This window comes from Ailuropoda melanoleuca, chromosome 10 (assembly GCF_002007445.2).
Source record: "Ailuropoda melanoleuca isolate Jingjing chromosome 10, ASM200744v2, whole genome shotgun sequence".
Classification (NCBI taxonomy): Eukaryota; Metazoa; Chordata; class Mammalia; order Carnivora; family Ursidae; genus Ailuropoda; species Ailuropoda melanoleuca.
Genome location: NC_048227.1, coordinates 64,827,599 through 64,850,088, shown reverse-complemented (window position 1 = coordinate 64,850,088; position 22,490 = coordinate 64,827,599). Strand labels below are relative to the sequence as shown.

The 22,490-nt window shown below is 38.3% G+C and overlaps 2 protein-coding genes across 4 annotated transcripts in view; one reads left to right on the top strand and one right to left on the bottom strand.

Annotated features, from left to right (window-relative positions):
* COL10A1 (collagen type X alpha 1 chain) overlaps positions 1-21,522 on the top strand; it is a 38,484-nt gene extending 16,962 nt beyond the window's left edge. Inside the window, exons 1-3 of one of the 2 annotated variants that reach the window (XM_034669018.1) lie at positions 14,616-14,676; positions 15,181-15,349; positions 19,652-21,522. In XM_034669018.1, the coding sequence (XP_034524909.1) occupies positions 15,196-15,349; positions 19,652-21,522 (2,025 nt within the window). In that variant the 5' untranslated portion in view covers positions 14,616-14,676; positions 15,181-15,195. Of the gene's footprint in view, positions 1-14,615; positions 14,677-15,180; positions 15,350-19,651 lie in introns of those variants that run through there. The other variant, XM_002928640.4, reaches the window with a different exon arrangement.
* The window catches only part of NT5DC1 (5'-nucleotidase domain containing 1), a 145,171-nt gene that overhangs the window by 106,700 nt on the left and 15,981 nt on the right, over positions 1-22,490 (bottom strand). The window lies entirely within an intron of this gene.

Genomic DNA, 22,490 nt, shown 5'->3' with positions numbered 1-22,490 from the left:
AATGTTTTCTCAAATTATAAGGATTAAGACATTCCATTCACATCTACATTTTTATAGTTTAAGAAATATCTTACTAATTGTTATAGATTAAAATCTAATACATAAAACACATCATGACCAAACACTATTAGAAATTCAGCCATGTTGTAATTAATGGCATTTAATAATCTTTCTTGATTATAATAAAATGCATTTTTTCAGTAAATAATTTATTTCCTAGGCTTATCCATAAAATGATCAACTTGTCTTTAAAAAATATATATAATCAGATATCCAAATATGCAGCACAGCAAATTTATAGCCGAATTTATAGCAATAACAAAATGGCACATTCCCTTTCCTTAACTATGGCTAAACAAAGATAGCGTGACTTGTTGGCAGTTTTCATAGGGAAAAACAATCTGTAAGTAGTAGAACTAATTCATTCTGAACCAAAGAGTGAAAATAAGAATGTGGGAAAATGTAACACAACTGTTCCTTCTGACGTTATCTATATTGGTGAAAACTCTTTCAAGTATTATCCATGGGGGCACCTGGGTGGCACGGCGGTTGGGCGTCTGCCTTCGGCTCAGGGCGTGATCCCGGTGTTGTGGGATCGAGCCCCACATCGGGCTCCTCCGCTATGAGCCTGCTTCTTCCTCTCGCATTCCCCCTGCTTGTGTTCCCTCTCTCGCTGGCTGTCTCTATCTCTGTCAAATAAATAAATAAGATCTTTAAAAAAAAAAAAAAAGTATTATCCATGACAGAGACAAATTTAATATGAGTAAGTATCAGGTATTTTGTTATTAGTCCTAAAAATTATTTAAAAGAATAAAATCCTTCTCCCATTACCCCTGCTTGTGTTCCCTCTCTCGCTGGCTGTCTCTATCTCATAAATAAATAAAAAAATCTTTAAAATAAATAAATAAATAAATAAATAAATAAATAAATAAATAAAAGAATAAAATCCTGTCTCCAGGAATTTCACAGTAATAGCAAAATGTGTATGACAAAACCATAGCCTTTTCCAAATAAAATATAAATCATAACATCTATGTTTTCATTCACCAAATTTTACCACCCTAGTACACAGAGAACAGTTAATCCAGATATTGGGGGGCATTTGCTTGATTCCCATGTATTCAGACTGACTTGTATGAAGACTCTGGAGCTTACAAAACAAAGGCCTTCACAACAAGAAAAATCTCCTTTAGAGCTGGTAAATATAGGAGTTTTAATCTTTTGCCGTCTGAAGGCAGTAAGAAATGAGAAGAAATGAGAAAAGCAGTGTCAAGTTCTAATTTTCAAGGGTGGAAGAACACTATAACTTTATTTCTGATTCCTTCCTGCTGAACTCCAAGCCACTCCATGAACCTCTTTGAACTACCATTCTATCAAGATGCCTAGGTCACTAAAGACATTTCTTCACTCTAAGTACAAAGCTTGATTTTTACTGCACACTATAATCAAAGGATCTCCTGTTCCTGTACATGTTTATTTTCAGATTCCAACAAATTTCAACAAAATTATCAGAAGCAAGTTACAAGCTCATTTAACATTTTAAGGGTGAAAAATGAGTTTGAATAAAACTGGCATTGACAATATATAAAACATATCAATAAATATAAAACATGAAACTTGAAACTAAGGAGATGCTTTTTTAGTAGCCAAATTAGGTTGCACGTGGTTTTTGGTTTTTATGGTATCAAAAAAATGTTTTTTTTCAACTCAATGCAACCCCTACTTTCTTCTAAGAATATGCCAGGTAACGTCTTTTAAGGTTAAAAAAACCAAAAATGGTGTTAATAAAACGGAGTTTGTAATATTCTTGTCTTTTAAACTTAAATAACTAAAATTGGTCCCACAAATTCTAAAAATAAATGAGAACACCTGTGAATATTAGTTTCATATTTTAGAAACAGTATCCATTTAGCCCCCACGAAAAGTTGTTCAAATGTCAAAGTAAAATGGAATAATATCCTAGCATGAATGCCACTTGTATCATGTACTACAAATCAGCTATTAAATGAAAATAATAGGTAATAAATCTTTTTTGAGTTTTCATCCAAGTAATTTGAAATTTTTCCTGAAGAAGTAATTCCTATACATTTTCTGGACTAGAAACATCTCACATTTGCAGTGTTTTTCTCAGAAAAATCACTTACTGAAATAATTAGGACTCCAATCCAGAAAACGTGATGCTAGTTATTATTACACAAGAAGAAATACACCTTTTACTTGATTTCAAATGTTGAACATAAACTTCTGTTAGTGATTTATACAGAACCTTTACAAGTAACCTTAGAATTGCAAATTCTATAAAAGGGACGATCATCTACTTTTATTAGAGAAAGGAAAGTCATCAAAAGCAAAATTTTTCTCCACCATCTTTTACAGAGACGCCAAGCCTTTTCTTGAATATACAATAGCTTGAAGTCCCACTGGAAAGTTGGGAAAAGAGTAATATAAATAATTAACTTGGTCTCAATGAATTATTTTTAAAAATAGAGTGTATTTTAAAAGCAGTCCAGTACTGCTACACTGTAGCATATAACAGGCATTAAAATATTCACGAATTTTTGTATCAATATTAAGGGTAAAATAAGATCTAAGAATAGATGGCTTTCAAATACAATATTTTTCAATATTATTGTGAAATCAGATTTTAAATAGAATCATTTAAGCATAATAATTTTATTTTGTTATTATTTTTTTGAATTTCAATTTTTTACAATTTATTTTAGAGAGGGTGGGTGCATGGGCAAGAGCCAGGGGAGGGGCAGAGGGAGAGGGAGAGAATCTCAAGCAAACTCTCCACTGAGCAAGGAACCCCACAGGGCTTGATCCCACGACCCTGAGGTCATAACCTGAGCCAAAATCAAGAGCCAAAATCAAGTATCAATAATGCTTATCTGACTGAGACACCCAGGTGCTCCTAAACATAATAATTTTATTACCTAAAATCTACACAAGTTTAACCAACATTTGCACCAAATAACACAGACTTTTGAGCCTTTAAGTTAATTACCCACAAACTGTTACAGTTAACAGAATGAGAGCTTTCACCCCCCAAAACCCGCATTTGGTAATAAGTAAGGTCAGTTATTTCCCAGGCAACAAAACTCTTCAGTTTCCCTCCTAAATTCTCCTACTAGAATTCCTTGTCAAATAATTCTTTTCTTGGGGTGCCTGGGTGGCTCTGTCATTAAGCATCTGCCTTCGGCTCAGGGCGTGATCCCAGAGTTCTGGGATCGAGCCCCACGTCGGGCTCTTCTGCTGGGAGCCTGCTTCTTCCTCTCCCACTCCCCCTGCTTGTGTTCCCTCTCTCGCTGGCTGTCTCTCTCTCTGTTGAATAAATAAAATCTTTAAAAAATAATAATTCTTTTCTCATTGTATCTGCATTTATAGTTGTGCTATATACTAGAAGCACAAAACTATCTTTTGTAATGCATTATTTTATCTGTCATATATGATCAATATGCCTTTTCCTAAATTAAGCTTTTAAGCTTTTCTTGGCTGCAATTACATAAATCCTACTGGTTGCAAAATTAAAAAAGCAATTATAAACTAGTATTTACCAATGTGAGAAACTATGGTTTAGGGGAAATGAAACCAAAAGCAGGACTGGAGGCAAAATGGAAAATATCTAAGTATCTGTTCTTATTCTTTTAACATCATAGTTGTAATTAAGAAAAATCCTGTGGCACCCTGGTGGCTTAGTCGATTAAGCCTCTAAATCTTGGTTTTGGCTCAGGTCATGATCTCAGGATCATGAGATCAAGCCCCATGTCAGGCTCCACGCTCAGTGAAGAGTCTGCTTGAGATTCTCTCTCTCCCTCTCCCTTTGCCCACCCCCCGACATTCTCTCTCTCTCAAACAAATAAAATATTAAAAAAGACAATCCTCTGTCATTTTTAACTTGTGCTAATTATAAAATTCTGTAAGAATATGAGGATCCAAAATTGAAATTCTAGATGTATCTCATTAGCATTTGTAAGTCAGTGCCACGTTTTGCAAAATCCAATATAGATTCTAATTCCACCTGATCAACTCCACTTAGAAATTATGTCTAAAAACTAATTCTAATTAATGAAACGGCTATGAACTCAAAGTTAAGAAGTGGTGTTATACTAATGAAACTTTACACTGGAACACAACTTTCTATATTACACACAATATTGAACTTACCTAAATTTGGAGGGAAAAAGATTCTTTGATTGTGTTCTAGTTCTAGTTCAAAACAGGATAATACTAAATTTTAAATGTATGTAAGGTTTCTGTTGCCAGATTTTCCATTTGAAGGGCAGAAGTGAATTAAACATAGGAATTAATCATAAGCTCAAAGTCCAGTTATTTTGATCCTAAAGAAATACTAGCTTTTGAAAAAGTAGGTCAAAGGTCACTAAGATATACTAGCAAGAGAATTCAAATTATAAATCAGTTCATAAAAAGCTTTTTTTACCTCCCCAAATCATCAAACTCTCCGAAGTTGAGAAAGCCACATTAAGGTTTCTTAAATGGGATCTCTTTTTCCAGAACAAACAATCTCTTAACTTTTACTATGGTTTATCCACTGTTAGGATTAAAATATTAGTAAGAAGTGGAATGTCTCCCAAAACACTGTGAATTTTTTGGTAAACCCACCCTCCCTTTCAGTCATTGTAAAAGGCCATGATGTGCTACGAATGAAGCATATTGACATTTCTTCAGAATAAGCACCATCAGCGCTAACTGAAGTTTCTTTTTTAATTAGCAAAATCTGAATTAAGCTGAATTAATGAAAAACAGTTTCCACCAATCTGAGATGATGATCTAGAAAGCAAGTGCAGTGGAATTGCACTTGCACACAAATTTTTGACAAAGAGCAGCCCACACGGTAGTTCTGAATTAAAGTCATATATGCAGAATTACACTGGATTCTTCATAAATCCTTAAGATAGATCCACAGAAAACCGTAACTCCACCATTACCTACCCTGTGATCCTGGCTAGGATGCTTACCTTCTCTGGGCCTCAATTTTTCATGTCTAAAGATGGGGATAATAATAGTACCTATCCCATGGGCTGCTACAAGGGAATAAATAAAGGTGAATTGTACCTAGCACATGGCGAGCTTAAGAAATGTTAGCTATTCAGCTAGACATTCCCGGACAGATTTCACAACGCTAAAAGGCATCTGGCTTTGCATCCAAACTTGTATGTATTGCACACGTCCATTTTATAAAAGATATCTTGGTTTCGTAAATGAGAATATTTGTAAAACCACGACCAGGAATGAGTATGTTGATCCACAAGTTAGAGCAGCATGTGAAGCAAAGCTAAAAAACTTTTTTTCAACTGAATTGAAGTATAGTCACTACAATTTGTGAAAAATACTTTTTGGTAATAGAAGTTCCACTGTTCATTAAGTAATCAGATGACCTATTGCATAAGATTTTAATAGGAAAACGTTAACTCTGCCCAAATATACTTTTGTAAGTAACAGGTATAACCCATAGCTCTCTTGTTGCCCTCTACAGGACTTACATGAAGTTGCTAAAAGAGGGGGGGGGAGGTTTAAACCTGCTATGAACAAAATTTAAATATCAGTTTCTGGTACTTAACTTGAGATTAGTGTCTCCTGCAGCCCTAAAATTCAGTTTTTAGTGGTGCTGAGTGTGATTCTCAAATTTTTCATTTTATAAACTCTTTTGTTCTATCTAAAATGTCATCTAGTACTCTCTTTCCAAATAATAACATTTCCCCCCCGTAAAGGTCATGTATTTTCATCCAAAAGACGAGGTGCTAACAGGTAGTTTTTGAGAAGGGAAAGAATCAATAAATGCTGTCTGGAGGCTATGAGGCTATTTTTACTTCCTGTCATAGAATATATGTCTAATACATCGAGAAGCTGAATGAATTGATGTAGCCACAAGTAGATGGGGTATGGATGAGTGAGGAAATGTTGAAAATGAAGCACAGGCATATATAGAAAGTTGCTCTGAAACTGTTAATATTCAGGCTCTGAGACATTTAAAGAAATCCCTTTAAGTTCGCCAGAGTCCAGGCTCCTCTCCTTTTTCTCTCTCTCCATCTCAGCCCGTCTTGGACCCCTCCCTTAACTCTATACCCCTGTCATGGTTACCCTGAGAAACACTGTCTTTGGAAAATCTAACTCCGAAATTCTAACTGAATTGGACAGAATCACTGGACAGAACAGCAGCCACAGTTACCATCTTTTGTGCAAGCTGTTTTGGGAAGCAGTGGTTCATACTGGGACCTCTTGCAAGAATTCAGAGTTATTTTAAGGTAGGACATGGACTGAAAAGACCCAGACCCAAACTAGCACTGTGCAAAAGGCCCCACCTCTGGGTGCCCGCAAGTGCGAGGCAAAATGCCCACACTCCATAAATATTGAAATCTGGTGTCCTAAAGCTCTCAGTCCCTTCATTCAACAAATATTTACGAAGTTCCTGCTTTGTACCAGGCACTACCGGCACAGAGTGGAGTTTCAATGATAAGTGACCCATAGTCCTGGAGCTACATTCCGAAATGAGCATGAAGTATGACGAGAGAACACTGCTTGATGATGAGAACCTGGATTTCCTTTCACGCCAGAACCTGTGAATTCTAGATTCTTTTTTAAAAATTTTATTTATTTTTTTAAAGATTTTATTTATTCATTTTGACAGAGAGAGAACAGTGCACACACAAGCAGGCAGAGCGGCAGGCAGAGGGAGAGGGAGAAGCAGACTGCCCACTGAGCAGAGAGCCCGACACGGGGCTCGATCCCAGGACCCTGGGATCACGACCCAAGCTGAAGGCAGATGCTTAACCCACTGACACACCCAGGAGCCCCATGAATTCTAGATTCTAAAAGAAGCCAAAGCAAAGGCCGTAAGAGGCTGTATTTGCTATCTGTCTCCCCCATGATTAAGAGCACCAGTGGCAGCTAGCAGCATCTAACCTAGCAACTGGCACACAGCAGAGGCTCAAAAATAGTCTGGCAAACCTTTGAGAAGACTGACGCTATTGAGGGAATCAAGTATAACATCAGAGATATTTACTTCTTTGACATCATCATCCATATTTACCGAGCATTCCCAGGCCCTGTTTCTCCACTTCACATAGATCTTATCTCACCTTCCAAGTTTCCTAACCAATAATAATAACAGAAAACAGGACAGGACTGCAGCACATCTACATTTCAGACTTACTGTCCAGCAGAAGTGGCAAGAGTTATCTTGACTCTTAGGTGATCAAAGACAAATGATATAATTTTAGCACTAGAAAGGTCACTGGGGGAAAAACCACTAATAACAGTCATTATATCTCTCTGGTGTACAAATTTTCTTTTCTATTTCCTACATCTTCTCTAAATAGTGATTACCTTTAAAATCTGAAAGCCACAGGGCACCTGGGTGGCTCAGTCGGTTAAGAGTGTGCCTTTGGCTCAGGTCATGATCAACAGGGAGTCTGCTTCTCCCTCTGCCTCTGCCCTTCTCCCCTGCTCACACTCTCTCCTGTGTGCTCTCTCTCTCTCAAATAAGTCCAATCTTTAAAAAAAAAAAATATCTGAAAGCAGGTAAGCAGATGTTAGGGCTTTCACTGATGAGGAAACCAGGTGTGAGGAGGCCAGGGGACCTGGCCAGCGTAACTGGTGGGCCAGAGATGGCAGGAAGAGAAGTCCCTTAGCATCAGCTCACAGTTAGGGGCAGAGGTCTGTCAGGCAGGTAACAAAGATGTTTGCTCAGAGGCTACGTAGAGTAGGGCCCAGCATTACTGAAACTGAAAACTCTGGAATGTATTTCAACTGTTACTATGAGTCCGTTAAAGAGCGGCCCGAGCAACAGCCTTGGGCGTGGGGTTCTTGACGGTTGCATGCTGCCACGCGCAAACGCCTTGCTTTGTACCCACAGGTACCTGGTGACTGTGGAGCTGTTCAAAGTAGATAAAAAGCAGGGGAGTAAAAAGATTCAGATAGAAAGTGTCTTGCCCGATTAAAACAGTAATGTTCGACACTTACACTTCTAATTTCTCCTTCTAACTTAGGAGACAGTGCACGTGAAAGCTGAACTTGTCAACAGAGTAGGCACATGTTTGAATAGCTGACAGCCTCTTGGGTGGCCAAGATTGGAGGTCGAGGGGCCACAAAACTCTATATTTTTAACTCAGCAGGTTACTATGGAAAGATGGTGATGTCATTAAAGCGCCTGTGGCACAGAACTATGAGTTCTTTAAGAACTGTAGCAATTTATGTTAATAGAAAATAGAATATAAAGCCCTGGTTTAAACTCCTTAAATGACTCAGTTTTTCTTGACCTGGCCTGAAGTTTCAGGGGTTTCATAAACACCTGTTTTTATTACATGAATCTCTCTTTCAAGCCTGTAGCAGGTATCTAACCACTAAGCCACATTAGACTACTTACACAAATAGACCATTTTCAGCTCCTGGGCACCGTAACAGCACCTACGAATGTTCTTCTACATTCTTTTCAAGAGGAATGAGGCACCGTGAGGTGGTGGCAGACACTGTGGGTCTCCCAGTGCCCTAAACTACGCTTCTGGGCACCTTTCTTGTTTCTACTGCTGAAAGACTGAAGGATTAGGGAGACAGGAAAATCAGTATCCTCCTTGGGTAAGGACATGAACGTATTAGCTTAGTCGGTGGCATTTTCTTTCAATGGGCTCTCTCGTCAACAGCTCTTCACTTCAGAAATTTAACTCAATTCAACATTAGGGAAGGAGACATTCATAACACAGGAGTCCGTTTCCTCATCTGAAGAAGGAGATGATTGATCTAGATGACCTCTCATGTTCCTCACAGCTCCGAGTCTATGAAAGAAAATACTATTCTGAAACAAAAGTGTATAGATCTTAAAAGAAAATTTCGAATGTTAAAAAAAAAAAAAAAAAAACCCTGCTCATAAGCAAAAAAGACAAATGACAACCTGGGAAGAATATGTGTGAACTCCATCACAGAAAAGAGGTTTATATTCCTAAGACAGAGAGCACTTCAGGAAACGTGAGCTAGAAGGATGGTCTTAACTACACGAAAAGATGCTGAAGCATGTGCTTCGTAAGAAGAATCAAAATCACCACTAGACCAAGATTCCAGTTTTCCCCTGTAAAATGGGCAAAAATCTAGAAATGCAACAAAATCTAAACAACCTATCCTGTTGGTGAGGCTATAAGGAAACAGACACTCATATTTTGCCAGTGGAAAAGTGAAATGATACAAGACCTATAGAGGGGAGTGTGATGACACATAACAAAATTACATATGCATTTACCTTTTGACCTATGATTCCCAGTTCTAAAAATCTCTCCTGAAGATATTCCAGCCAAAAAATACACACATACAAAGCAATCCACTGTAGAAATATTTGTAATGGCAAGAGAGAGGAAATAACACATATGTCCGTCACAGGGAAACGTGTGTGAAACCACAGTACGGTCACACAGTGGAGTACTATGCAGCTGGAAAAAGGAGATGTGGACCATCTTTACAGAATGCTACACAATGATCTGCAAGACAAACTACTACATAAAAAAAGGTGGCACACAGTATGTATTTTGTGATGCCATTTATCTAAGAAGTCAGAAGGGGATATGAATGAGTATCTGTTTTAAAAAATTATAAAAGTATAAACCAAAGAAGAGTTTTAAAAAAGGTTATAGAAGGAGGGTGAAACAGGGTGGACAGGTTAGTAATAGAAGCCAGGCTTCTCTGAATATTCCTAGTTTTATAAATTTGACTTGAGAAACATGCAATATAAGCTGAACCTGGCTTGTACTGGCTCTTGATAAATGTTCAGGTATTTTGTGAGTCACCTGTCTTTACCTTGGTGGCCTGAAATTGGCCACGGTGGAAGGAATTACATCATGGATATCAGCAAACATAGCTCCCGAACCCCCAAGCCAGTCGTCAAACACTTACCAGCATACCATTGGAAACATGAGTATTTTAGGAAAGTATAAAACAAAATTAAATTTAAAAAAGAATGTTTCTAAAAATTGAAAGCAAGATGAAACAAATACCTAACAGTGAATTGAGTGGGCAGCATTATGAGCTGTTTTGACTCGAAAGCACGGTAATTTGACTATATAGCTCTAGTAGAAATACTAAAAGAACTGCAAAAATAATTTTAAACTATTTTCAATTTTGTGGTGTGAATGTTGGTATTGTTACTGAGAAATTGTGAGTGTTATGGAACAAAGCAAATGAGTAACTCTGTTACTGTCATGAGAATTGGGAATTTTAGTATAGTATATTGGTCAGTACATTGCTGACCAAAGACAGGGAAAAAATCTGAGCAATAATAATAGCTGCCATGGATTTTAAACACATAAAATATGTTTAAATCCGTGAGTTTAGAATGATTCTCAAACACCTCACGGGCTCACCTCTGGAAGATGCTAGGAAAATAAGTTTATTAGGTTGCACAGTGATAAAGGCATTTCTCCTGTTTTTTTCCATGTACTTTGAGGTAATCACGTAGTTAATGAAGGAGTGTTTTCTTTATGGAAGTATTCTAGCTAATAAACACAGGAAGAATCATAGAATTCAAATACTACCATCTTGTAACCTCCAATGAAATAATGAATCTAGATAATAATCAATGGCTGTCAACACCACAAAACAAGAGACAACCAGCAATGAAGGGCCTCCTGATTGAAACATACCACATACCGTGGTCTATAAAGTGCACTTGCTGAAAAAGCATTTGTGTGTGTATCTCAAACCTGAAGGATATCAAACCTCTAGATCTAACTACCAATCTACAAGAAATATAAGGTACAGAAAAGTAATTTAAGTGACAACAAAATCCGAATTGTGGGAAATTGTACAGAACAGATGACCCAGTTTTACAACAAATAAACTGCAAAGGAAATAAAGAAACATGGAGAGAAAACAACATTAACAGGAACATGTAAATTCGGACAATTCATGAACCTAATTTGAATAAACAGTAAACCAATCAATAAACACACATAAATATATATGTGTGTGTATATATATACACATATGCACACACTATACATATATGGGTTTATCTCTACATATGTTTATGTGTAAATATGCATGCACTTACATAAGCATATATGAATGTGTATATATACATTAAGATAATTGGGAAAATTTGAACGTGGACTAAAGGATTTGATAATATTAAGAAATAGTTAATTTTTTAGGTATGATAAAGATTTTGTTTAAGAGAAAAATGACTCATTTTCTGGAGAAGTATACTGAAATATTCATTGGTGAATTGGAACAATATATATTTGTCCACAATTTTTTTTAAAGATTTTATTTATTAATTAGAGACACAGCAAGAGAGAGCATGAGTGGGGCAGGGAGAGAGGGGCAGAGGGAGAAGGAGAAGCAGACTGCCCGCTGAGCAGGGAGTCTGACATGGGGCTCGATCCCAGGACCCCGGGATCACGACCTGAGCCGAAGGCAGACGCTCAACCGACTGAGCCCGCCAGGCTCCCCTATTTGTCCACAATTTTGAGGCATGGTGAATGGAAGAACTGAGTGGTAGGGAGTTGAGATTAGTTTAAATTGGGCAAGGGATACCTAGGCACTGACTGTAACTTATCTCTACTTCTATATAAGACTAAAATTTTCCACAATGAAGTTAAAAAGTATATGCACAAAAATGAAAAAAATTTTGTAGCCAATATTAACAAGCTGGTAATAGAACAATGAAATCAGACCAGGACATTCCAACTTAGGAGTCCGTTATGATTACCTCAAGAGCTTTTTCACAATATAGTCTCAGAACTACCACTACATCACCGACCCTTCAAGACTGAAGGAACCGTGTCTTGTCACTCAGGACTGCAGGACTGGGAAAAAATGATTGCGGACCACTGTTCAAACCCAGCAAGGGTGCGGGCTGCACATTATTCACCCACTTTTTATCTCCATGCCGGACACATTAAGAGGTACTCAAAAAATATTCAGTGAATGACTGACTGACCCTGGGTAGTGAAAATGAACAGACAGGCTTAGAGCGGCTAAATGCTAGATGTGCAAAAAACATTCATATTTGATATTATAAAAATGCACTTAGGTTACTGAGTTTAGAGAGCATGGCTTTCTGTTTTAAATGGAATGGGTGTTCATCATAAAGCCACAGATTACTCACTTCAAACAGCTACAAGTAAACTCCCCGCATAAAAATAGTTTTAAATACACAATTGGGTGGGGTGTGGCTAGCAAATACTCTGATTCTACAATCTGTTTTGGACAAGACAGTGCTTCCTATGTGACTAACAAAGCAAACGGCAGTCAGATTCCCTGTGCTGAATTAAGTACACTGCAAAACGGGTTGAATGTCCAAGCCTTATCCAATAAAGACACCACATTTTCCCAAGTTAAAGGGGAATATAGATCGACAAATACCCACATGTATTTACTTATGTCCAAAAGAAGGCATATGACCACCTGGTATGGACTTTGTCTCTAATAAGTACTAAACGGAGCCAATCCCACTGTCTCACCATGGGGAACAGCAAAATACCTCAAACACAAGAATACTCTAATTTTAAAGCTGGGAGAGCTTAGAAACCTAGCCCAACCTTTTCATTGTGTAACAGACACCTAGAGAGTTTGAGGTGAGAAGCTCTGAAAATAGCTGGAGTAGCCACAGATCAACAAACGGTCTACACAGGTGCACAGTGTGGAGAGCTGAGAATTAATCTTCTCTACTTCCACACAAATGGTATCTAACAGAGCAACAGTCTCAATTATAAATGTGTGTGTGTGCGTATCCATATAGACATGCAAAATACTAGAATATGTATTTGTAATAATTCCTTTTCAAACAAATTCAAAACAAAACAAAACAAAAAAACCAAATTCTACAGCCTAGCCTTCAAGAGCATCCATGCGACCTCACCTACTTTTTCAAAATCTTATCCAAATGAACCGCAAGTAGATGAAAGGCAGCCATTTCTCTTAACCAAGCTTTTGCGGTATCTTACAGACACAGGAGAGCGCATATCGTAACTACAAAAGCTGCTCCACGGACATTCTCCAAATGATGAAAGAATAATTAGAATATAAATTTTTGAATTCTCCTGTTAATCTGAACTGGTATAAAAGTCATGTTTCACATGTATCTACGAATATTATATAGAAACATAAAGGACACTGCAGATTTTTAAACATGGCAACCAATGAAAGGTTTAAAAGGGAGAGTTAGGAGAAAGGCAGTCAGTGAGATGAACTATCCATTTACATTTCTACAAAGGCTTAGTCTAAAAAAAAATGTAGAAAAGTATACGCAGGGGAGGAGAAGGGGACAAGAAAAAGAACAAACCTTTATTTCATCTACTGGTCAAACACTAAATTATTTCATCAATCAGTCCTGTAACCATTCTACTTTAATTCTGCAGAGGTTTTAAAAACATTGTATCTATGCCTGTTACGGAATTTTCCTTCTCACCTACTTCACCTGTACAGTTGATTTCATTTAGCTCCAAAACAATGAAATTAAATAAGATACAAAATTTGGTCTCTCAACTTCCTGTTTTTATTAGATTTTTTAGGATCCTGAAAACTGACTTTAAAAGTCTCCAAACCTTGTTAAAGAGAATTCTAAGCATTGAAAATGACAAAGATAATGTTTACTTTTATCTTTGGGGGGAAAATGTTTCTAATTGGGCTGAATCAAGATTCCTGAAGGAAATTTTAAGGTAAGTCACTGATATTTTTAAAAAGCTGAAAGCAAAGTTTGAGGAATTGTTTTCTTCTGAAATGAACACAACAATCTCATTTAATTAGACGCGATATGACATTATCAGTTAAGGCTTTTGCCATCTCTACTGCAACTCTAAAGTAAAATCCAAAATTAAGCAATAAAACCTGAAGCTATTTACTGAACATATTGTAGTGTTGTAAATAAAGAATTCAAATCCTTCAGGGTGATTATAGTGCTAACTCTACTATCAAATTCATGGACGTCTTGCCTCTGTCTGAAAACTAAAATATTTAATAAGTAAAAATCGAAGTAGATATTAACATATTTAAAATCTCTCTTATTAACTTCTGAGGACTTACACACTAAAACCCTAAGATATGAAACAACATACCTACATTTTAATTGTTTTTCTCAAGCTCAAAAGTAAGTAAGAATTGGGGTAAGCTATCTGCATAAAAATTTAGGAACATTAATGGACACATTGAGGGCCTTATGTCATAACTGAAGAATTTAGAGATGGTTCAAATCCATACACCCCCCCCCCCAAAAAGGACTTCCTCTCCTACTTTTACATACTACCAAATATTTTCAACCAAATAAAACAAGAATGTGCTTTCAAAAATACAAAGGGCATATTATTATTCCATTATGAACCAACCTAAACATTTGAGTAATAACTTCTAAAATAAAAACTCAGAAAAAGATGGTACATGGTTAAAACTATTAATATATATTTAAGACAAAGAGTTTATTTTTCAATAAGAAAACAAGGAAAGAGAGCCCAACCTGATCTTGTATGCCTGCCCAATAGAACTTTCCACTATAATTAGTACTCTCCACCTCTCAGGGGAGGAGCTTAAACACAGGGTAACCTCACGAAGTAAGGGAGAAATAGTATAAATACTGCAGGACAGCTCTGGAGAGGGTACTTTCTGCACTGCTCACCTGGACACAGGAGAGCTCAGAAAGCTGCCAAGAAACCACCTCCAGGAACTCCTGGCACCCAGGTAAGTCTATGACTTGATGCTCTGGTGGACTTCCATGTTAGCTTGTTTGGAAATGAGCCTTGAAAAATTAACTGTTTTTTGTCATTTAAAAAAAAAGTGACTTTCCACTAACGTGTACTCAGAAACTTTAATCCGTAGTAATCTCTATAAAAAGATACCCTAATAAAACCATACTTGTAAAAGTGTGTCCTATTTAGTTTATTTTGAAACTACTGGATATTTCAAACTATGTTAAAGATCTTGAATTATTAATACAGGCATCCAGTTATGGTTTCTGTAAAGTAAAATCACTTCAGTTTTACTTGATTGTTTGAATGTGGTTTCCACTAACAACTAAGTCATATATTCATATAAATGAAAATTTCTAATTCTGGCTTATGGAATATATTAAAAACAAACAGGATAAGGTAAAAAAGGTAGTTAACAAAATAGGGAATTCATGTGTCCAACATCAGACAAATAAAACAGGTCTATAACAAGAAATTATTCTTTTCTGTTTTTCAGAAGCCATCTGAGAACATGCTGCCACGAACAGCCCTTTTGCTGCTAATGTCCTTGCACCTGGTTCATGGAGGATTTTATGCTGAGCAATACCAAACACCTACAGGCATAAAAGGCCCACCATCCAACACCAAGACACAGTTCTTCATTCCCTATGCCATAAAAAGTAAAGGTAAACTTTATATATTCTGCTGTATTAACTAACTGGTTGTTACTGTCTACAATCTTAATGATCTCTTTAACAAAATGCTTTTAACTCTGTTTGGTGTTAAGTTATCTTCAAACTCCTGAATTTGTCCAAAATATTAAAATAAAATGATTTATGGAAAGAAACAGGTCTATTCAAGAACATTAACACCCTTTACATAGTGAGTAGAGTAGAAAGATGGACCTGAAGAATATTAAGAACTTTTATGTGTGGAAAGTCTTTCCCTCAAATGATCCTTCTGCACAGATAATAACCATAATGTAGAAATATTAATCCCAAACAGATTAATCAAGTTTAAAATGTCTTAACGAGAAATAAGTACCAATTATACAAAGAGAGTAGCAGGTTTAGACTAACCATCATTTACTTGTACAACCAATTCAGACAGTCCACCAATATATATAAAATTGAGTCTTAATTATCAAATAAAATCTAACGCTTTTCCATGAAATTTAATAGGCAAACGAGGCAGCAATTTCCATAACTATGTATACATTTTTGTATGGGTTAGTAGTCAAGTACACAGACTTAACTGCCATGTGCTAACTGGGGGGCCTCAAGTAAGTTACTTATCTATCCTCTCTGTGCCTTCCTGTCCTCATTCATAAAAGCAGCAGCAGCTATTTCAAAGGGATGTTGTGAGTTACCAGCTGTAAAGTACTCAAGTGTTAGCTGTATTACTGGTACTTCTCCTCCTCACACTGTGGTAGTACTGGGGGGTAGCCTTAGATACATTTTAGCTTTGTTCCTGAATCTCTTCCCCAGCTGTTCAGCTTTCCCAGATATTGTGAAGAGAATTGAGAAAATGTATGCACACTACTAACAGATCCTCAAAGAAGGGCAATTAGTAGGTTTCACATTCACTAACTGCATTTGAAAGACATCCGGCACACAGTACCTGCAAAACATCTACTGGATTAAACTGCATAATCTGAATTGATTGTAGGATGCAAATTTCCTTTCCTCAGTATTTTTTCATGATAGTTACATATTTTACCTTGCAAAGAATGCTAAGGATACTTGCCATAAACTTTACAAATAATGCTTTTGGAGACAACCATTTTCAGCAAATTAAACTTACAGGATTGTCTTCTTAAAAAGAAAGATGAAATTTAAAACATTTCATGAAAGGCAGCTTAATGTTTAAAGATAAATGCACAGATGCATAACAAAAAGTCTTGAATTTCTCAAAATACAAATAAAATACTGGAAAAGTTATGAAAGAAAGAATAAAAGATAAGGAAACCTGCTACTCCCCTTGAAGCAATGAATGGCAATGCTAGGACATGCATCACATGATCACAAATTCAGACTTTTTATAGTTTACCAAGATCATATGAACCAGCCTTGAGTTAAAAATCAAATGCACCACTTGTAGAAGGTTAAAAATATTTCTATCTGTACTGCATCATCTTGGCTATTTCTGCCGAATAAATGAAAACATGTATCTTACTAACACACGAAAAGCTTAGAAGCTGCATTTTAACTGCAAATCCACGGCAGTCTCTACTTGATAATACAAGGTGGAAACTCAAGTACACTATCATTCACTGGCAGCACTAATGCACTAAAAGAAAGACAAAAGCCCACAATGTATACATGTATAACATTAGGGTGATAACGGAAATACAAAGAGTGTCAATGTAATTCCTGGGCCCATCTATTCAGCACAGGCTCAAAGAGGGCTCAGTCAAAACACACCAAATTATGCTGCAAAGGAATGCAGAGCTGGTGGCCCCATGGGTGCCATATTCTGACACGATCAACCACTATTTCTGTTTCTGGGCATTGCAGAAACTTTTCTGCTGGGTAATCATCTTTCCTGGAGGATGGTATCACCCTAATCTTTAATTTTTTTCAATTGGCTAGCAAAAAAGAGGGGCTATTCCCCAAAGACACAACAGAACTCACATTCTTTCTTGCATCAAGCGGTGGAGGACCAATGAGGGCAACATTCCAAATGACTGAGATCACCCTGTCCTTAGACTTCCAGTCTCAAATGGTGCTCTATGGAGTCATTTTCTTTTCTTTTTAAAAAAGATTTCATTTACTGATTTTAGAGAGAGAAAGAGAGAGTGTGGGAGGGTGTGGCGGAGGGGGAATCCCAAGTGGACTCTGAGCCTAAGCGCACAGCTCGATACAGGGCTTGATCTCACGACCCTGAGATCAGGACCTGAGCCGAAACCAAAAGTCGGGCGCTTAACCAACTATAAGTCACGCAGGCACCCCACTATGTAGTCATTTTCAATAAGACTGTTTTTCCTCCCTATTTTAACAGTTAAACAGACTTCCAACCAGACTAAGATAATCATTTTTACTATGGATATGATCAGAGATTCAGAAAGGAGATTCAGAATAAGATTCTGAAGCAAACCCCAATCTAACATAGTTTGCATTTGAAAAAAAAAAGTGCTATTTTATTTTCTATGTATTTATCTATTGTATTTGTAATGTATTACACCCATTGATACTTACAGATAAGTAACATATGTACACTAAAAGGTCAATCTATCAATGATATGAGTATCTGGAGATCTTTTGCATAAATTAATTTTTCTCATAGTCTTCTTCCTGATGTCATTTTTTGAAAATCCATGGGTGACTAAAGCTCCATACATTTAAATATTTGCAAAATGAAATATAACTCTAATTAGTACAAAATATAAATATCCAGGTCTAAAATAATTTTCCTATTTTAGCATATCTATTTTAATGATTCTAATATGTATTTTATATTTCATTTGTCACCAAATGTATTTCAAATATCAGGAATATCTCTACCCAAGAGAATAACAGTAGTAACTACTATTGGCTGACTACTTATCCCAGTTAATATGAAAGACTTTTTAAAAATATAATAATGTACCAACAATTAACAGTTAATGTGAACTATACCCATAAGCATATGTTTTCAAAGGCGATTTACAATTCACTTAATATTAATTCTAATTTAGTCTTCATTCTGATTCCTAAAGCCACTAAAGATTTAGATAAAGTTTATTAATTAATCACTTTTGTACAAAAAAGATGTGGCTCAAAAGTCATAGCCATAAGTTACTCTCAGGGTTTTAACCAAAAACCATTCAATATCTATTCCATTTGTTAAATCTACCGTAACTACGAACCATTTTCCGACAATAAAAGATTCTGAACAGTATACACAGGCATTCCAGCCATCTTCCTAAAGATTTATTAAACATGAAATGATTTTAATATAAATTCTGCAAATAGACATTTAAATCATATGTAATTATTACCATTTTTGCTAGCTATTAAAGAATTTCTCTGAGAAAGAAAAGAAAATTTTATAATAGATGCTTATGACGACTGCTGTCTAAAGATTCTTTGACATGGTAATAGTTCCCCGATTATATATGCTAATACCAGAATGCTCCGCTAAACCCAACTTCGAATGGAATAAAACCAAAACACTGGGCACTTCCTGTCACAGGGACACTTGCTTTACTCCCTTCATGACTGAAGCTCTTAAAAGATGCGTCCTCCGCTTCCCCACACTTGTGGCCCAAGAGCCCTTTTCACATCACAGGCAGTAAATAAGCTATTTCTGAACTGAATTCATCATACCAGTAGAAATATTTGGTTCAAATGGACCCACCGCTCTATGAAATCAACAATAACTATGTGCATTAACCAAAGAAAACTTTAGATAAGCATTTTAGTACTCTTTTATATACCCTGCCCCCTGGCTCTGATTCTCTAATTCTTTGTTTCAATGTTAAGTCAATGAAAGGAGGATGTAGGAGTTCATGGTATGTACTGAGGGTGAAAAAAAAATCAACATACGTCTAAACTGTGTTCAGCAGGGCATGGCAGATTTTCTCACTGATGTCTGATAGGATAGCTTTTGAGAGAGAAAACTGTTACAGTTCTTAAATATTTTCCCATTTATTCTGCATTTGTCTTTTTCTTCCTGTCCTATTAAATACCATCTTGTCCCTTTCCTCTCGAGGTAGATGATTTTCTCAAAATAAATGGGGTAAATACCTCCACTGTACTCTTATTCTAGATGAATTCTTCAACCCCAGTGTGTTTTCATGGATAATTAGGATGTAATGAAAGTATTATGGTAGCCTCAGTCTACCGTGGAGGAGGAAATCATCCTCTCTGGCAGTGTTTTTAAATACAATATAAAACGTATTATCTGAAACCATTTAAGACTAGTCTGCCTAAATGGACTGACTGACAGTGCAAGGTCATTACTAATCATCTCTCTCTCTGGGTGTGTGTGTCGGGCATGTCCTTTAGGTGTATCAGTAAGAGGAGAGCAAGGTATTCCTGGTCCACCAGGCCCCGCTGGACCTCGAGGGCACCCAGGTCCATCTGGACCACCAGGAAAACCAGGCCACGGAAGTCCTGGACCCCAAGGAGAGCCAGGGTTGCCTGGACCACCGGGACCATCGGCCACTGGGAAGCCAGGTTTGCCAGGACTCCCAGGAAAACCAGGGGAGAAAGGACCATACGGACCAAAAGGAGATACTGGCCCAGCTGGTTTACCAGGACCACGGGGCCCACCAGGGCCATCTGGACTCCCCGGCCCAGCTGGAATTACTGTTCCAGGAAAACCCGGACAACAAGGACCTGCAGGAGCCCCAGGACCCAGGGGCCTTCCTGGAGAAAAGGGCGCACCAGGAGTCCCTGGTGCGCCTGGACAGAAAGGGGAAGCAGGGTATGGAGCTCCTGGACGCCCGGGTGAGAAGGGCCTTCCAGGCCCTCAGGGTCCCATGGGACCACCTGGCCCTCCTGGAGTGGGAGAAAGAGGTGAAAACGGATTTCCAGGACAGCCAGGCATCAAAGGCGATCGGGGCTTTCCAGGAGAGAGGGGACCAGCTGGCCCGCCAGGCCCCCAAGGTCCTCCTGGGGAACGAGGGCCAGAAGGCATTGGAAAGCCAGGAGCCACGGGAGCCCCAGGCCAGCCAGGGATTCCTGGGACAAAAGGTCACCCTGGGGCTCCAGGAATAGCTGGGCCTCCAGGGGCTCCTAGCTTTGGGAAACCAGGGCTGCCAGGCCTGAAGGGACAAAGAGGACCTATTGGCCTTCCAGGAAGTCCAGGTGCTAAAGGGGAACAAGGCCCAGCAGGTCATCCTGGGCAACCAGGTCTGACTGGACCCCCTGGAAATATTGGACCCCAAGGACCAAAAGGCATGCCAGGCAACCAAGGGATTCCAGGCCCTAAAGGTGAGATGGGGCCAGTGGGGCCTGCGGGACACTCTGGGGCTAAGGGAGAAAGGGGTTCCTCTGGGTTAGATGGAAAACCAGGGTACCCAGGAGAACCAGGCAGCAACGGTCCTAAGGGAAACCCAGGGTTACCAGGCCCAAAAGGGGACGCTGGAGTTCGAGGACCTCCTGGTCTCCCAGGCCTTGTAGGCCCAGCAGGAGCTAAGGGAATGCCTGGACACAGTGGTGAGACTGGTCCAAGAGGTGCCCCTGGAATACCAGGAACCAGAGGCCCCATTGGGCCACCGGGCATTCCAGGATTCCCTGGATCTAAAGGGGATCCAGGAATTCCAGGTCCTCCTGGCCCAGCAGGTGTAGCAACTAAGGGGCTCAATGGTCCCACTGGGCCACCAGGGCCTCCAGGTCCGAGAGGCCACATTGGAGAGCCTGGCCTCCCAGGTCCCCCAGGCCCCCCAGGCCCTCCAGGCCAAGCAGCCCCATCTGAAGGCTTTATAAAGGCAGGCCAAAGGCCTTTTGTTAGTGCCAACCAGGGAGTCACAGGAATGCCTATGTCTGCTTTCACTGTCATTCTCTCCAAAGCTTACCCAGCTGTAGGTATTCCCATCCCATTTGATAAGATTTTGTATAACAGGCAACAGCATTATGACCCAAGAACTGGAATCTTTACCTGTAGGACACCAGGGACATACTATTTCTCCTACCATGTGCATGTGAAAGGGACCCATGTTTGGGTGGGCCTGTATAAGAATGGCACCCCTGTAATGTACACTTATGACGAATACACCAAAGGCTACCTGGATCAGGCTTCGGGCAGCGCTGTACTCGATCTCACGGAGAACGACCAGGTGTGGCTCCAGCTACCCAGCACTGGATCGAATGGGCTGTATTCCTCTGAGTATGTCCACTCCTCCTTCTCAGGGTTCTTGGTGGCACCAATGTGAGAACATTCCCACTGAGCCAACGTAAATCTGCTAGAAAAGCCATTCCCCAGCTCCACTGCGCCCCACAAAATGCATATGGAGGTAGGCCCACAAGATGTGACGAATTTTAATTTTCCAAATACAGATTTGAGCTTTCAGACCAACCAATTCTACCCCCTGAAAAACTGAGCAGCAATGGTCAACAACAGGTGAAGACCCTCTTGGATTTCCAGTCAGCAGTCCTAAGGCTCTTTAAAGTTTTCTGTGAACTCCTTCAGTATTTAAAAATTTACCCTGAAAGTCCTACTAAGCTAAAAATATAAAACGATCACAAAGAAACCCAGAAATGTGACACTAAATTATGTTAAATTCGATTTCAGAAATTCAGCATTAAAAAAAAAAAAAGTCAGTTTCTACTGATTAACAGAAATTCTAGGAAATATTCAGAGGGTATCCTGTCTTTATAGAACTCAAATACTTGAATATTCAGATTTAAAAGGCACTGTAAACCCTAAGATCTTTCTGATGGTGCATGACTCAAAGGCTTACATGGCCCCTTCATCAAGATCTATTCAAATGTACAGGTGCACGTAGATGTCTTACAGCTCTAATAAAAAAAGAAAGACGATGTTAAAATTAATCTGAAACGCAAGGTGCTTTAGCCATGAACCTTTTCAAACTTTTCTGTGACTGCAGAAAAGCTTTCTATATACCCTTCACAACTTGGAAATGGGTGACTAACCTAGTTTATTTATATAATACAAGTGTGAATAATTTGATTTAATTCCATATTGAGTCTTACAGATTATGATTTTGTGGGTTTACAGACCATTGCCATATGGACCCTGAGCCTCCCACTCAAGTGATATTAGAGCTAATGTCAACGGTTTCAAAATCTGGCTAGAAATGAAAAGATGCTATTTATTTATGCTCTGTACTGTGTTTTTATATTGCTACTTAAAACTTTTAAGCTGTGCCTCACTTATTAA